General features: G+C 41.7%; 1 protein-coding gene across 4 annotated transcripts in view; it reads left to right on the forward strand.

Moving 5' to 3' along the window:
* Positions 1-19035, forward strand: part of LOC124544684 (DNA ligase 4) — a 297481-nt gene that overhangs the window by 103069 nt on the left and 175377 nt on the right. For 3 of the 4 annotated variants that reach the window (XM_047123315.1, XM_047123316.1, XM_047123314.1), the window contains exon 5: positions 15181-15240. The exons of the other annotated variant lie outside the window; for it this stretch is intronic. In XM_047123315.1, the coding sequence (XP_046979271.1) occupies positions 15181-15240 (60 nt within the window). The remainder of the gene's footprint in view (positions 1-15180; positions 15241-19035) is intronic. 4 annotated transcript variants of the gene reach the window in all.

Consider the following 19035-nt stretch of genomic DNA (forward strand, 5'->3'; position numbering starts at 1 on the left):
CCCAGAGTTCATGAATGCAACACACTGTACCTTTAATTAGAAAGGGTCAAAACCCATTACCAGCAAGATCTCTGATATCATACTATATGAGCTGCTGTAAAAGAATAGTGTGTATCTTTATTCTCAGTTTCAAATGTAATGACTAATAGTTATTGATTTCTGCACCTTAAGTGTATTTATGTTATGATCGTAGTAGTTGGTGCAGTTGTGTTTAATGATGGAACTGAAGTTCCTCAACATATGTGGAACTCCTGTAAATGAATAAGAAGAATTTCTTCTGTAACACTGTCTGTGTATTGTTCCATGAAATATTACTACATCTTCTACAAACAACTTTACAACATAGGGAACATCATATAAGAGTGTATGTGTCAGTTTGACAGCTCATTACATGACTGAATCTTGTACAAGTTTCTTCTGCTTCTGCATGGATCTCTTGCAGTATTGTTACTGGGGGCTTACTGTGTTGCAACAACTTGAGATTATTATTCATGGAGTGTGTACAAAGGCCCACACAGGTACTTCATCTTGTGGGGTTACTGCATTCACTGCTCCACTTCAAAAACATGGCATCCCTCTGTACACTCATTACATGCAAAAATACATAGCAAAACCTCCAAACACTGTCATAAGTACTAAATCACTATATTGTTTACAGTACACAAGTGTTATTCATTGGCTAGGTAGACAGGGGAAGAGGAGGAGGAGGAGGAGGAGGAGGAGGAGGAGGAGGAGATTAGTATTCAACATCCGGTCAACAATGAGATCATTAGAGACAGAGCACAAGTTCAGATTAGGGAAGGATTTAGGAGGAAAGTGGCTGTGTCCTTTCAAAGGAACCGTCCCAAAATTTGCTTTAAGTAATGTAGGGAAACCTTGGAAACCTGAATCAGGATGGCCGGTTGTGAGTTTCAACATTGTCCTCCTGAATGCGAGTCCAGTGTGCTAACCACTGCACTAACCGCTATGTAGACGTATGATTACACATTAATATACTGGACTAAAATGTAACACCACAAACTACACAGTCAGATGCTTTTGACATGCCACAGAAAATGCTAGATGGCAGTATTTTGTCATTTAAATTTTGTGTAAGCTGATTTGCGAACAAAAAATAACTTGTTCTTTGGAGAGAGCCCTTTTAAATTGAAATTGAGACACTCTGTTTTGAGAGAAGTGTTTTATATTTCTTAACGTACATAATCCTTTCCAGTACTTTCCAGGAGAAGGTAAGTACTGAGGCTGGTCAGTAATTATTAATTTCTGACTTATTGCCTTCCTTGTAAAGATGTCTGACAGTAGCATATTTTGGTCTGTCTGTTGCACGTTATAGTGATATCTTAAAAAATGGAGCATGGTAGAAATGCACAACTCAAAAATACAGTGCTGGATATTGTTAGAGAATACATCTATCTTGGCTAGCTTGGAAGTATGCTGGAAGACCTAATATCAAAAACTTCTGATGCACCAAGCAAGACTGGTGAGCATATGGAAGATATCCAACTGTATTCAGGACAAAAATGCCAGTGACAGAAAAAAAATAGCTTTTATTGGATTCTTGACTTACGACTGTGGGACCTGGACAGTTCATGAGTACACAAGAAGGAAACTTAGAACTGTGCAGCGAGGAATGGGAAGTTCTATGTTAGTATTTATGATGAAAGATGAAAATTCTGACAAAATACATCAAATCAGTTACTAAATGGGGGCAGCCTGGAGATAAAAGCCACTATGATATGGCAATCGACCAACCCTGTTGCCAGAAGAAATGGTGACCATTGAACACAGTCGGTGCTGGAATGGGGTCCAAGAGATGGACACAGACCACAAGGAAGACTGCTAAACCAATGGGACAAAGATTTGTGGAAGATCACTGAAGTCAACAACCTGAATATCACACAAGACTGTTCCTCATGGAAGATGATGTTGCAGATATATGTGAGCTCAGTGCCTGGAGGGATCACATGTTTCTAGTGGGAGGCTGCGGGTGCTTGCATCAATGCTGCCAGTACCAGTCATGTGCCAGAGGTGAGTGCCAAACATCCGAGTGCTGTGTGTGACCTCACACTCATCCAAAGCAGTTAGACTTTATGAAGTATAGCATAGTCTTCATCCTAAAGGCTTTGATACATTTTGCTGTTGGCGGACACTTATTATCAGTAGTGCAGGGCCACTATGGGAGAGATAGGGGCATCAATGCGGTGTTGGGGGGTGCAGCCGGCTGCTGGTGGTGTTAGTTGTGTAAGGCATAGGCTGTTGGGGGAGATGGATGGCCAGCCGCGTGAGTGTCCTGGGTGTTGGTGACGATGGCACCTGTGTGTTGACGCCCAGTGGGTCAGAGGCAGCACTGGCGTAGCAAATGGGTTTTCTGTGGTGCCCTGGATATGAGGTGGTAGGCAGGTGTCTTGGGGCCATTGTTGGTGGAGGTTCTTGGTTCGATATTGGTGGTAGTGACATTGGTGTCAGTGGTGTCAATGCCATTAGTGCCATCATGGGGGGGCTGGCATTGACAGCAGTGCTGGCATCAGTATTCGCCAGTCGGATGTTGATAAACATGGTGGGTGAGCTGGTAAGTTTTAGATCGGGCAGTATATAGGTGGGGTTCAGCCTATAGATTGAATGAATGCTGGTAGAGATGACATGGAGATGCAGGGTAAACATATTGGAATCCCACTTCAGGGCTTGGTGTGGATAAAGCAGGAACTAGTGAGCATTGATGCGCACCATAATGAGTGTGCATGAGGTGAGATTGATGTGGATGAATATTCTGTGTTCGCCATGGCACTGGGTTGGGGTGGGTCACAGGTGGGTCATGCAGTCCTGGAAGCTGGCTTGAATTCAGGCAGGCTGTCATTTGTGGGCAAGTCTGGAGGAGCTGTTCCACCTTGCTGTTGGTGGCAAGGTAGAAGCTTGACGTCAGGTGCAGGTCAGTGCTACAGAGGTGTATCAGTGCCTGGAAAAGGGGTGATGTAAATTGGTACCCGTGGTCAGTTATGATGTGGTGTGGGTAGGCGAAATGGACAGTCCACTTGGAGTCAAAAGCATCAGCTACCATGGTGGTAGATAAGTCTAGTATCAGCATTGCCACAGGCCAGCCTGTATATCTGTCCACCATGGTGAGGAGATAGTGGCAGTCATCAGATGGTGATAGAAGGCTGATGATGTCCACTTGAATGTGGGTGAAGTGATACCACACATTTGGGAAAGTGGCTTCAAGGGTGTGTATGTGGCTGCAGACCTTGGTGTGCTGATAGACAAGGCAGGTGCAGGCCCAAGTCCTGCAGTTCCCTTGAATACATGGCCACATGAAGCACTGTATTACAAGAGCAACAGTTGCATGCATGGTGGTGTGTGTCAGGTTGTGCAACCAGTCGAATGTGGCATTTATGGAATGCAGTGGGGAGGAATGGGTGTGCAGTGGGGAGGAATGGGTGTGGTGAGCCAGTGGATACATTGCAGGAGATACTGCTGTTTGAGCCATGTGTAAATTTTGGTTGGAGGCGGAGTCCAGAAGCAAGACCCAGACTTAGGCAGGAGAGTTCCAGGTCATGATCTGGGGTGCATCATAGCCCAGGGAAGAGGCAACAGCACATGTAGGGCTGAGGCAGTTGGTGACAACATTGTCAATTCCAGGTGATGTGATGTATATCAGTTGTAAATTCAGAGGTGAATGACAGCTGCCGGAATGGACGTGAGGAGCACTGGTCACAGCCTTTTGCAAGGGCAAACATGATGGGCTTGTGGTTGGTAACAACTGTGAAGTGATGGGCCTCCACAAGTGGTCAAAAGTATTTAATTCCCTTGTAGATGGTAAGGAGATCTCTACCATATGTGCTCCAGTGTCATTGTGTGGCAGAAGGCTTGCTGGAGAAGTAAGCAAGTGACTGCCAGGTGTTGCTGGTGTATTGCTGCAGAACAGTGCTGCTAGCAATCTAGCTGCCATCACCACAACGGCAGCTGGGGTGTTGGAAGTAGTTTAACATACAGAGGAAATGATGGAGGTCTTGGAATATCTCTGGACACGGGAATTTGAGGGTAGCTTGCACCTTGTCAGGTAGACGATGTGTACTGGTGGCAGGTAGAAATACCACCTCACTGGCACTGAGAACACACTTCGCTCTGTTGACAATGATGCCAGCATCCTGGAGGGGGTCAAAAATGTTGCAGTGATGCTCATGGTGTTCCTCAGATGATGCAGAGAAAAACAAGTACATTGTCCAAAAGGCAAAACAGCATGGCAAGCTTTGTAAGATGCTGTCCATGAAACGCTACCATGTTTGGGCAGCATTAGGGGGGCTGAAGGTATGAAAGTGTTCTCATAGAGACCAAGGAACGTGATGATAGCAGTTGTCTGGATGTCCGTGGGTGCAACCAGAATCCAGGTGAAAGCCGTGGCGCAGTCGACTGTGCCAAAAATTATAGCTCCAAGCCAGTGTGTTGTAGCGGTGTAAGAATGGGTACCAGTGAGGGCTCATGCAAGCGGTTAGTTTTGAGTAAATTCTGCATGGCCACCAGGGACAATCTTCCTTATTGGCAAGGTGAAGGGCAAACGCCCACAGGCCCTTCAAAGGATGCTGCATGCCAGCAGAAAGCAGCTAGTTAAAGTTGGCCTTGGTAATCTTGAGTTTGTGTGGTGCTAGGGGCCATGGCTAGCAGAAGATAGGTAGTCTGGGGTGAAGTCAGTATAGTGGATAGTTGAATGACAGATCTCCCAAAGTGCATTCAGCAGATGTGTGAGTGCAGGAAATTGTGTTAGGAGGTCAGCATGTAGGCTGGAATATGCTCCCTGTCTTTTTTTTTTTAAGAAAAAAAAAAACAACATCAAAACGGGTGGTGCACTTCGTTGATTTCCCCATATCACTGTCAGTGAGGTGTTGGCCAGCAGTGTTAGGAAGCAGATGGTAGTGCCGATGAAGTCCACTGCGATAATGGGAACGGTGGTGTCAGTGACAACTAAAGTCCACAAGGGGGGTACTGTTACAGGCTGAGGTCTAGAACGTGGCAATGTGTTTCATAGTTGATGATGGTAGAGCTATTTGCTTCTGTTAGGAGGATGGCTAAGGTCATGCCCAAGGTCCCATACAAGACACCTCAGAAAGACAGACAACTCAGAGCTAGTGTCCCTCAGGAAAAGTGTGGTGGAGTGAGCATCACAGATGACCATGCACTGGGAGACTGAGGAGCAGCTAGGTATGCCAAATCCTAGTGGCTGTTTACATTTGTGTGTCAAGAGCGGGGTCCCCTGCCGTTCACAACATCTGGGCTGAAATGCTCGCGGCACTATCAAAGGCAAGCCTTATCATGAAAGCTGTCAGCAGGCCGGCTGGAGCTGCAGTGGTGGCAGCTGTCATTGTGTCAGCAGCTGGTGCAGTGCAGATTGCGGTGGTCGAAATTGAGGTGGGCTGTGGTTGCCTGCAGCATTGTCATTTCAGCACTGAGGCAGATGAACATGTCATATACCCCTGGCTGCTGGGGCTGTGCTGCAGGCCAGCAGAGAGTGGAGCGGCTGGTGATGTTATGAGCAACGGGGCTGTGCTTGTGGTGGGGAGGGTGGCATAATGGTCATTTGACTGTGCTGGGTGGGGCATGCAGTGGTGGTGGCAGGCAGGAAGGCCAGCATCTCTTGCAAGCTGTCTGCATGGCTGGTGGCGTGGTCTGTATCGGGGCGAGGAGGTGAGCCAGTCAGATGTTATATGGGAAACCATCAGAGACCATGTATGGCTCCGTCAGGCTTCAGAGATGATGCATAAATTTCAAACATTGCCAGTCCCTATACTGCTCAAGGAAAAAGAGGACCCAGATGTGCTGCATCTCGAACAACATGAGTTGTGTAACGAAGTGACACCTGAGTGTGTCAAGCTGTTGGTGGAAGGGGTGACAAGATGATTGGTGAAAGGGGTGAGAAGATGACATCATGAATCTCTGTCGCATATGTCTGCTTGAACTCACTGATTACCATAGTTAACTTGGTAGCTTTAAGGTGATGCCACAGCTGGTTAACATGGCATCCACAGAGGAAAACCACAGACACTGGACTCTGTGATTAAAGGGTGGCAAGTGGGCTGTGGCACAGGCAGACGCAGTGGTGAAGGCAGGCGAATGATTGGTCATCAATTGCTTTGGGGCCATTTTGGATGGCGGCAGTGGCAGCAGCAGCACTTACAATGGCTGGTGGGGGTGTTGGTGTGGAGTCTGGCATCTGGATTTGGGCCAACAGTGGTTGCATCAGCACAAATTGCACACACAGCTCGGTGTTCCAGCATTCCAGCTCCACGAGGCATATGGCCAGTTTGGTGGTGATGTTGTGAGGTGATGGGGCAGTGGCCACATGTGGTGAGGTGTCGGTTGTACCATTGGTGGAAGCCATGTTGCTAGGTTACACAGGCTATGAACACATGGAACACAGGTCAAGGGAAGTGATGCAAAGCACAGTAGCTGCAGCAGTACATTAACAAAGCTGTTGGTGGGGTGCACATGTGCACAGGAATGGAAATGTTTGCCTATCAGGATGTGGCAGCCAACGACATGTGAAATTTGAAAATGAAGCTGCCAGATTTTATTGTCAGGCCATTGTTATGGGATCATTTCCCTACCTAATTTACTAAAACTATTACAGTGTAGTAGAGAGTGGCATGCCAGGAGCTGTATAAAGGATTGTTCTACAAATGGATAAAAACAACACTTTTATGAAAAACCAAATTGTTACACCAAAGGGACATGAATTACTCTCACAGATTAACTGCCCTTGCAGGAGCTCACTTGGTAAATTCTACCTTGCTAAGTAAAGGTGCATGCCTGCAATCATCTCTCATTGGGAAGTATTGTCAGAAAGATCCGGATTGAAGATCGCACAGCAGTATTCATGTTGTCACCAAGTGAATGGTGGTTGGATTGTTTGTGACTTGAACTTTGTGACTAATCATGTTCCGTAGCTGATGTGGACACGGCAAAGTGTTTGTGAAACTTCAAACTCGACGGTGCATGTCTGAACCACAAATGTGTTGCCAATGCACAACCGGAACAATGCTGACACCAGAAAGAGAAGAGCCAGACTGAGTGAAGCTAGGCTCGCCAGACCCCGAGTTACTTTCTGTCCACCGGTAGCCAGTAAGCACAGTGTTTGGGCGTCCGGTCACGTGGCAGAGTCATTAGTTTGTGGAGACATTGGCTTGAGAAAGAAAACTCGCTGCCTTAGCAAACGGTCCATCACAAGGCCATTGGCAAAGGATGATACAGCATAATTTGGACTAATGGTCCTGTTCAGATTTTAAAGTAATATTATAATACACTGATTAGCCAGAACATCATGACCACCTGCTTACTATCAATATAAACTTGTCCAGGCAATAACAGCGTCACCTGGTGAGGAATGACTGCTAATCACACACACACACACACACACACACACACACACACACACACACACACACACACACACAAACGCATGCACACTTGAGTTTGGCCAAGGACAGATTGCAATGGCCTGGAGGCTTGGCACAAGCATTTTGGAAACTACCCAACTTCTCAGGTGTTCGAGGAGTGCTGTGGTGAGTGTCTTCAGCACATGATAAAACCAAGGTGAAACAATGTCCAGAGATCATAGGGTTGGGCAGCCAACCACAGTCAATAACCCATGCATGTGCCAATGTTAACACTGTGACTTTGGCAACGACAACTGAAATGGGCATGTGACTATCAGCTCTGGATGTTGGCACAGCGGCAGAGCATTGCATTGTCTGATGAATCCCAATACCTTCATCGCCATGCTGATGGGAGGGCGTGAATCTTTTGTCTTCCAGGCAAACAGCTCCTTGACACCTATTCAGTTGGCTGCAGACAAGCTGGTGCCAGCTTCATTATGCTCTGGGGATCATTCAAATGGCCATCCATGGATCCAGTGGAGTTCGTGAAAGGCACTATAATGGCCAAGCAGTTCAACACTTCATGACTATCATGTTTCTCAATGGCAGAAGCATTTTTCAACAAGATAATGCACTATGTCACAAGACTAGTGTGTGATGGAGGGGTTCAAGGAATGTAGTGGCAAGTTCCAATTGATGTACTGGCCCCCCAGCTCGCCAGACCTGAACCCAGTCGAACACACCTGGGATGTGACTGAATGTTGTGTCAGAGCTCATCACTTCCCTCCATGGAATTTATGGGTATTAGGTGAGTGAAAGTGAAGAAGAATTAAATGATCTGCTGAACGGAATGAACAGTCTAATGAGTACACAGTATGGTTTGAGAGTAAGTCGGAAAAAGACGAAGGTAATGAGAAGTAGTAGAAATGAGAACAGCGAGAAACTTAACATCAGGATTGATAGTCACGAAGTCAATGCAGTTAAGGAATTCTGCTACCTAGGCAGTAAAATAACCAATGACGGATGGAGCAAGGAGGACATAAAAAGCACACTGCTATGGCAAAAAAGGCATTTCTGGCCAGGAGAAGTCTACTAATATCAAATACCGGCCTTAATTTCAGGAAGAAATTTCTGAGGATGTACGTCTGGAGCACAGCATTGTATGGTAGTGAAACATGGACTGTGGGAAAACCGGAACAGAAGAGAATCGAAGCATTTGAGATGTGGTGCTATAGACGAATGTTGAAAATTAGGTGGACTGATAAGGTAAGGAATGAGGAGGTTCTACGCAGAATTGGAGAGGAGAGGAATATGTGGAAAACACTGATAAGGAGAAGGGACAGGATGATAGGACATCTGTTAAGACATGAGGGAATGACTTCCATGGTACTAGAGGGAGCTGTAGAGGGCAAAAACTGTAGAGGAAGACAGAGATTAGAATACATCAAGCAAATAATTGAGGACATAGGTTGCAAGTGCTACTCTGAGATGAAGAGGTTAGCACAGGAAAGGAATTCGTGGTGGGCCACATCAAACCAGTCAGTAGACTGATGAAAAAAAAAAAAAAAAAAAAAAGGAGGTGATCTGGGTTTGCCGATGTGGTGTCAATTTCTTCCAGTGACTTACTGAGGCCTCATTGTTTGTACACCATGATGCATTTCCACTGTTATTTGTGCCAAAGGTGGACATGCTGGCTGTTAGGTAGGTGGTCATAATGTTAATAGCTGATCAGTGTATAATGTTATTTAGATTTAATAACCTTTTCCAATGGTCTCCCAGAAATACCTACATGGCAGACCATTGTGTCTCTTGAGTTTCATACAGTGCCAATAATCAATAGTCGATGAGCAATGACACAGGGTTGTTGAAGTACTCGTAAGCAACCATAATGTTGCTGGGCTAGTTTTTAATCCACACAGCATGGGACAGGCAATTTAAAGCAATCTCCGTGCTTGTGCAAATGTAGGTTACATACAACATTAATGGAATGAGACTAGTAATACAAACTGAAGTCCGTATCATGGATGATGACAGTTTGTGCAGGTTAAGGCACGGACAAGGGTTGCATTGTTGCTGGTTCCATGCAACAGTTGCAGTACATGCAGACATGTGCTTTTCAGTCGAAGAAAGTGTATATTCTGCAAATTACATCTCTTGCGTACTTGTGTAGAATCTGTTATCTACCACTGCCATCAGCAATGACAACTCACAACAATGGAATAAAAATTCACTAAATAACTCACTGCAGTCACGTTTAATGCTGGCATTGGCTACAACATACAGAGCAGAGCACTCGGGATGCTACTGAATGTTATTGACTGCCAAAGAATGCATTATGTAGTTGCACAGAACAATCCTAAACTTGACCACCGCCATTCATGACTCCAACTATGGTAAGTCAGGGCGGTCAGTTTGTGTACTTTTTTGATCATGGCAACTTGCATTTGTGGGCTAATAGCGAGTTGTGTAGGTCATCATTCATTTTTGCAACTTTTTCAAAGACTGCAGTAAACTTATTTCAATATGTTGTTATATTTTAATATTTAATCACTATTCAGAGTATAGTTCTGTTTTCTTGTACTGCTGTCACAGACCCAATTACTTGTCAAAATTGTGTGTATGTCAACATAATTGTTAGACATTCTCTGATCTATGTACATACATATACATACCCTGCCTGACATAAATAGTGAGCCACTATAACTGCCCACGTCCTGTTGTGCCGACTCCACTGTAGCTTTAATGGAATTTTAACTATGTTTTATATGCCCGACTTCTAATTTCACCACCCAAGTCTCCAGGGTTGTGCAGTTATTGCCCAATGACGACATGCAATACAGTTTGTGAAAGCGGAGTTTGCTGTTATTAATTATGTTTTTAGATTTAATTTTAATACTCGTACAGAGACTCAACGTTCCTTTGTTTAACAGCGAGTTGTCAAAATAAATATGAAATGCTAATGTCTTTGCAATACATAATGTCGACTATTGAGTTAAAGTTCGTACCTGTTTTGCTATTTTAGAGAAGAGAAACCTTAAGCGCTTCTGCTTCTATAGTCTCAGTATCAAATGTTCTCTAATTTCAATTTACTTCCTATCTCAGTTCAGTATTTAACACAAATTATGTATCAATGTCATTTCAGAGATATTACGTCGGTTCCACACTAACGGAATAACACGTAATTGTCATTTAACATCATTTTTATTAATAATCCTTTTTCTTATGACGTAAATGTTAATGAATGATCACTATCTAGGAGGAAAGAGGGATTGATCCTAATCATGAGATAACAGCTTTAATGAGCCTGCAATCATTAATTAAATAAAAAGTCACGTTCAAGGATGATATGCGAACAACTTTCGTTATGTCCGTTTTCACGTATCTGTCAAAACTAATCCTGTCGCCCACAATTCAAATTAACACTGACGTTAACCCCTTTTGTCGGAACATTGAATTGTAACTATTATGTGAAAGTTTATTCTAGTCCCCGAACTAATTCCTTTCAGATACGCGCATGATCGAACAGCAGAACGGAACACAAATGACTTGTTTTAACAACCGAACAACGCAATGACGTTACATTATGACAATGTCTGCCCAATGAACATCTCTTTGACTTTATCTTCTATACCCTGATTAATTAAATTATTCCTAATTACAGTTTATTCAGCTATTTAACAAAATCATCTAACAAAAAATAAAATAAATTTATCCCAACATAAAAGATCTGTTATACAAGCCCCCCAAATGCTGATGGCTTGAATTCACTTTAAAGGCAGCAGCATTTTACCTCAAAACTATAACGGTTTCTTACTGCCCACCTATAACTTATTTATTTGGAGACATGTTAATGGTAATAGGTATTTGAGGGATTAGGGAACTGTGAGGACCGAGCCTCATAGGTTTTTTCATTTTAGCACAACAGTGCACAAAATGGATATGATGCAATGTTCTTTTTTACAGGATTTGTACAAAGTTAATTTTTCTTTTACTGATTAAGTTAGCATGTCTTAAATATTCCAGTTAATCTCTATCCTTAAGTAATTTCAAATTGTTCCAAAACAAAGTACATTACAATATCATTTCATGTTAGTAATGACAATTACTGAATAAGTCAGTCTATGATAATTCTTAATCATTTCAGTACAATTTTCTTTTCTGAATTCTGTAGAGTTGCTTGTAGTCTTGCGCGAAGTCATCTCGTCTTCTTCGGATATCTGCCATCATGCAGCCAGCTGTGCGGTTGCACAGTGGGACCGTATAATCACGATGTTATTCTTGTCATTTTCGAGTCACCTCTTCAATAATTACGCGACTCGACTACCAATTGTGTTTATTCCGTGCCAGCCGCCTCTTCTTATGGCTTCCGCTCTTCTTATGGCTTGCGGACCAGCAATTGTTGCAACACCAGATTTCAATGATACTCCAGTCGTCGTCACTTCTTATGACTTGCGAACGACATGTCTATTTTGTTTTTTCGTAACGGCTGGCCGCCTCTTCTTATGGTTTGCACACCAGCAAGTATTACAACAGTAACTATTGCATGATCATTATGCCGTCGCCTCTTCTTATATCAAGCAAACTACTTGTTCATCATGCACCTCGTCAGTTTTGTAGCGTCTGGTGTTCTTGATATCTAGTCGCCTCTTCATATAGCTTGTGAACTGGTTGAATTGCAGAATGACTGTTGTATGAGTACTCGGTCATCGCCTCTTCTTGTAACATGCGAACGACTTTACTCTCATGCTGGTACTAGCTCCAGGTTGAATTAGGCATGGTTTTCTAATGTTGTCTGAAGCCCTCTACAACAATTCTACATAATCTCGTCCCATCGGGTTGTTTAAGCAACGACGCCTCGATGTCTCGCCCCATCAGTTTGTCTGAGCAGCGACGCCATGACGTCTTGCCCCATCAGGTTGTTTAAGCAGTGACGCCTCGACGTCTCACCCCATTGGGTGGTTTAAGCAGCGACGCCACGATGTCTCGCCCCATCGGGTTGTCTGCGTAGTGAAGCCACAACGTCTCACCCCATCGGGTTGTTTAAGCAGCGACGCCTCGACATCATACTGCCGTCTCAATGACTCTTGAGCACAGTTGATCAGTTACATCCGGATATCACGCTACATAAAATAAAAACACAACGATCACAACACATCTTGTAGCACTGTAACAAAATAATTGTCATGTCTGATCTCTTTTCCGTACTTCACTTTATATGTCTTGTTGTACATTGATTACTACATGATCACTAACCTACTGTTCTAGTGGTTATTCATTTATGTTTGCTCCACTAATTATCCACTCATATTATTTGCATTATAAATCATATGTTTTATTTAAGACATAACTACAGTTATGACTTGGACTGTATCAAGATTCTGTCTATTTTCTTCTCTTTATTATCTTCCTTCATTAATGGATCAACCCTCTCAAAAGAAATTACTGACATTTTACTACCAGACAATTGTCTTCACGATAATTCTATACATACTGTCTCAGTACTCATTATGTTATTTTACAGATGCAAGCCTCTTTATATTGACTCTACATATGGAAGCATAATTTTTCTTAAAACTAAAGAAAACTATACTAACAATATGAACATTTAACAAAAAAAAAAAAAAAAAATTCTTAATATCACTAAACGATTACTAAAATAGTCTGTGTTTATTGTCTCTCTTTGTTATTCATAATATTTTTTAATGTCTTTATGAGGGAACAACCCTTTAGGTAGCCCCCCATTTTTTACTTCCCCTAACAGATAGCTACCGTTGTATAATGTTTGATGTGGATAGACATCCATTTCATTTTTGTAATTCTTAATAGTGCCAGGTTTCTGGCCGAACACACTTGAATTGGTACTTAACAATTCAGCTAATTCGTTTCTTTGTTCTTGAGTTAAATATTCAGATTCTGATACTTTACTTTGTATCAACTGTTGTATTCCTAGCGCTCCATTCACACGTAAAGAGTTTACTTGTTCCTCTACCGCTAGCGGTAGTACAAAAGCATTAGCCATCTTAATCTTAATACTATTACAGAATTTGTTTAGTAATTCCCATTTCTTAACCAACTTTAATTCTAACGTGTGCCTGTTATCATTTAGACAACACACACCTTTAGCGAGGTCGAGTTTTATTTCTCCCTCTCGCAAAAAGTCCTAGCCCCAGATACATGGATAGGACAATTTAGGCACTATCAGGAAGGTGCTATTAAGTCTTTCCCCCTGAGCTATAATCTCTACTTGCACTTGGACCTTTATGGGTACAGAATGTGTTCCTAATGCTCCCAATAACACACAGTTAGATACTGGAAGAACTGGTAATTTTTGTTTATTGTTTAAAAATTTGAACAAGCCAACACACATCATGCTAAATGATGCACTGGTATCTAATAGAATACTAATATCTTCATTAAGAATATTGATATTTACCAAAGCTTGTACCAACTCTTTAGGTTTATCATTCCATTTCCCTGGATTCTCTAATAACTCTTCCTCGATACCTATCCCATCATTATATCTTAACACATAACCCTTCAGATCTTTATTTCTTTCCTCTTCCTCGCCAGCTGCACTTGGAAGGCGAAGAGCAGCTGGCTCTAGTTTGTTGGGTTGTTGTTTTGGTGACTGCTAACTTCGTCCAACACTGCTACCCACACGTCAGAATTATTGTTTCTCCATTCATGATTACCGTTAATCGAACAATCTACTGAAGGTACAGGTACATATTGTCCCGCAGCGGTTATTACATTAGTGGGAGTTGCCCACTGAATATTTTGTCCGTTATTCCATGGCACCCGCCTATCCTCTGTTGTGAATTGCTGTCCCGATCGATCGCCCTATTTTCTCTTCTGCGGACCATTATCCACATTATTATTCCCATTTTGAATCTGACCATTATATTCTTATTTCCCTTATCCATAATCCTATTATTAAGATCGTTATTCTCCCATGGGTTATTGGATTTATCGAGTCTATATCCATTAGGGTTACCATTGTTATGGTCATTATTATAATCGCACTGATTACGGTTATAATATTGCCCATTACCATTCCCGTTGGACTTCCTCGGAGTGTTCCACCCTTCACAACAATTATGTTGACAATTACAACCATTCAGTCCATATGATTTATATCCCATGTTCTTCGCATCTTCCTGAATCACATCTAATGAGTCGATTACAGGCAAAAATTGATCGATATCATCATCATCTACATTTATTAATTTCTCTCTTAAATGAATGAGGAGTTTACCCTTTAGTATTCGGATAACTTCCCTCTGACTTATGGGATTGTCTAAATATCGAGTTTTATTGATACACTTCTCAAAGTATTTACGGAGAGTTCCTTTCTTTACATTATAATATTCGGGACAACATATTTGATTGCGCAGTCTATTTTGATGGCTCTGTGACCAATACTTACACACAAATAACCTTTCAAACTCTTTACATGAATGACAGTCTTCAGCTACTTCCGATGCCCAAAGTGATACCTCACCACTGGTTTTGGAAATAATAAATTGAATTTTATCACATTTTTCCCACGCTCTGGGAAATGCTTTATGAAAGCTTTTTATAAATACCATAGGATGAACTGAATTCTTATCATTAGTGAATGTTTGGAACTGTTTCGCTTTAAAGATATTGTGTTCTACTTTCGTAGATGTAACATATCCCCTGCTATCAAACTCACGATCATCTCTATATGACTCATCAATATTATTAGAACTATGATTATAACACTCGTCTCTATTTCTCTTTTTTACTGGAGAATCTTTAATAGAGCTGTGTTCAGAATACCTATTATACGTTCTAGGTTGTGCTGACTCATCCTCTATAAGTGACATTCGTCTATCAAGCTGTTCCTGCCATCGAGGTAATTCAGCGATTACTTTATCTTTAATAGATGTCAATTCCGCCTTCAGTTGTTCTAAGTCATCACCGCTGTCGCCTTGCGCTGAGTTTTGTTTTGCCTGTTGACATGCAGACTCGATAACATCTTGCATTTGCACTTTGACTTCCCCAGCTTTATTATCTAACCAAGCAGAAAACTCATTTTCAATTTTACTTGATTGCTTGCTAAGGTATTCGTCAATATACTCTTGTCCCTTTATCTGTAGATTTTCTACTCGCTCGGCTATTTTATTGACCTGTTCGACTACCTTCGACTGATCAACATGCGTTTCCCTGACTTCACTCTCTAAAGTGGTTACAGAATCCTGTAAAATATTGCTTCTCTGAGCTCACGCTGTTTATTAGCTTCCTGTTCTCTAAGATCCCGTTGTCTATTAGCTTCCTGTTCTCTAAGATCCCATTGTCTATTAGCTTCAAGGATATCTTCTTTGAATTTCTGATCTGACTCTTTCGACTGTACCAGAAGGTCAAATAACATCTCTAGGCTTATGTTACCACGTGACCTATTAAATTTGCCGCTCGGTTCAATAGATTCCTCCGTTCTTCCTACGGTCTCTACCACATCACTGCCTGATGCTTCGTGCTTATCTACTGGGTTAGGTTTGGTCATCATTGCCCCATTTACTTTTAACAAATAATCAACTGCATTATTATCTAAATTCTCAACATGATTATCATTATCAGTACTTATTCCTTCCATGATTGCAGTATCAATATTTGCTCCTGTCCTAGACCTTAACATATAAACTTTCTTAGGCATCATAATCACACTTGGAATCTCCTAACCAAATCTATTAACATATCGTCTATAACACCAGAAAAATAATACACTGCAATAGAAAATACAAAGTTCCTCATTTATCCACCACTAATATTAGTTATTTTAAAACATAATGGGTACTGTCCAATATTTACTTCAACCAGTGATTTCAGGCAAATCCAGATTTCACACTATGTCAATAATGTCTCTTATCTCCTCTGTACGCTATCTTGCATATCATGGGTTCATACCTCTGTCGATCTGTCCCTCGTAGTTGTCGGTCCGAAGTTGTGCTTTCTGGCATTAATCGTCGTGTTCCACGCGCCCCACGTTGGATACGCGCCATCTATAACGCGCCATCTATAACTGCCCACGTGCTGTTGTGCCGACTCCACTGTAGCTTGAATGGAATTTTAACTTTGTTTTATATGCCCGACTTCTAATTTCACCACCCAAGTCTCCACGGTTGAGCAGTTATGGCCCAATGACGACATGCAATACAGTTTCTTAAAGCGGAGTTTGCTGTTATTAATTACGTTTTTAGATTTAATTTTAATACTCGTACAGAGACTCAACGTTCCTTTGTTTAACAGCACTTCATCAAAATAAGTATGAAATTCTAATGTCTTTGCAATACATAATGTCGACTATTGAGTTAAAGTTCGTACCTGTTTTGCCATTTTAGAGAAGAGAAACCTTAAGCGCTTCTGCTTCTATAGTCTCAGTATCAAATGTTCACTAATTTAAATTTACTTCCTATCTCAGTTCAGTATTTAACACAAATTATATATCAATGTCATTTCAGAGATATTACGTCGGTTCCACACTAACGGAATAACACGTAATTGTCATTTAACATCATTTTTATTAATAATCCTTTTTCTTATGACGTAAATGTTAATGAATGATCACTATCTAGGGGGAAAGAGGGATTGATCCTAATCATGAGATAACAGCTTTTAATGAGCCCGCAATCGTTAATTAAATAAAAAGTCATGTTCAAGGATGATATGCGAACAACTTTCATTATGTCCGTTTTCACGTATCTGTCAAAACTAATCCTGTCGCCCACAATTCAAATTAACACTGATGCTAACCCCTTTTGTTGGAACATTGAATCGTAACTATTATGTGAAAGTTTATTCTAGTCCCCGAATTAATTCCTTTCAGATACGCGCACGACTGAACAGCAGGATGGAACACAAACAACTTGTTTTAACAACCGAACAACACAATGACGTTACATTACAATAATGTCCTCCAAATGAACATCTCTTTGACTTTATCTTCTCTACTCTGCTTAATTAAATTATTCCTAATTACAGTTTATTCAGCTATTTAACAAAATCATCTAACAAAAAATAAAATAAATTTATCCCAACGTAAAAGATCCGTTATACCACCCAGAAGGGGACGAGGAAACTAAAAGAAACTTCACAGTTTGAGAGGGTAGGTGATGTTAGTTTAGTAATTACAAAATTGAGTTAAATTTGCAAAGAACAGAGTGTCACCACTATACTCACCAGCAATTATCATCACAGAAATTGCTATTGTGGTGTTACTGGCAGCCTACACACAGGACAATAATTCTGCAGTTCTGCTACTCTCCGACCAACAGTGTAAGATGCACAGAATGGTGCAAGGAGTCCATTACTTGTTCTCAGATGGCAGGCATGGATATAAAGGGGTTACAATGTGCCTGATGCACAATACATACTTGATCAGGCCCAGTAGCAACACTAAACGTGACAACACTAGTGCACCCTGGTGGCCCTTTTACCTGTCACAGAAAACTGGAACACTAGTCATTTACATACATGCGTGTTAGGAATTATGTTGTCGACATCTGACTATCTCTTCTAGGTGTTTCACTATTTTTTTGTCAGCCGGTGTACATGCATACATCCATATGAGGGTGTGCTGAAAAGTAATGCCTCCAACTTTTTTATTCTGTTCTCAATATAAGTTGAGGTATTACTTGTCGTGCACATTACTCGGTCGACTTTCCCACTCCTCTGATGCTAGTTGCTACCCTCATCTGCTAGAGGGCTCCGAATAGTAGAGTGTAACATGGCCAGTGTGTCATGTAACTATGTCAGTGCATGAGAAGCAGCATGCTATAATTGAGTTTTGAACTCTAGGTGCTCATCTACTTTTTCAGTAATCTGTCCAGCATGACACTATCAGGTCACACAAGGGTGCTGTAACTTCTGCAACAATCCAATGCCTTGGGTTCATTTGTCATTGATCATCCTCCATACAGCCCTGACCTGATTCCATCTGCTTTTTATCTGTTCCAAAAACTTAAAAGATCACCTTTGAGGACTTCACTTTGATAGTGATGAAGCAAGCAGAGGTGAGGTTGTGGCTCCTTCAACTAAATCAAACAATGATGTACCTCTCCACAACTTCAGAAGAATGAGATATCTCCCAGTGTCACAACTATACTCACCGACAATTATCATCAGTGGTAATGCAGAACCGCAATTCATTGCATCTTTGCATGTGTGTTGATATAAACAGAACAAAATTGACTACTATGTGATCAGTTATTGTATTAGTAAACAGTAATATTATCAGGGTTACCACAGGTTCTGGAAATCGGAGAATATCAGGGAAATTCAAATGTGTCAGGGAAATCAGAGAAATGTCAGGGAAATTTGAAAAAAAAAAACACTGGAAAAATCTCATTTTTGTCTCAGTATATGAGATGGTTTGTTTACTGAGATGTCATGCATCATCACTGGTTGGGTGCAGTTAAGCTTGTAGGCCAGTTATCTACTCCCTCATTACTACTGCTTCTCCTGTTCCTACCACTCACCTCAGCTTGCAGTCCTTGCTGCCATCACTTGTCGCCACTAGCCTTGCAGCTGCAGATGAGAGGCAGGGAGGTGCGAGAAGTGGTTTGTTTGGATCTGATTCTCAGAGACTGTAGATGCAGTGGCCAAAGATGGTGGTCATGTGTGCATGAATTGTGTCTGAGTGATTGTGTGAATG

The sequence above is a fragment of the Schistocerca americana genome, chromosome 8, assembly GCF_021461395.2.
Source record: "Schistocerca americana isolate TAMUIC-IGC-003095 chromosome 8, iqSchAmer2.1, whole genome shotgun sequence".
In the NCBI taxonomy this organism is placed as follows: domain Eukaryota; kingdom Metazoa; phylum Arthropoda; class Insecta; order Orthoptera; family Acrididae; genus Schistocerca; species Schistocerca americana.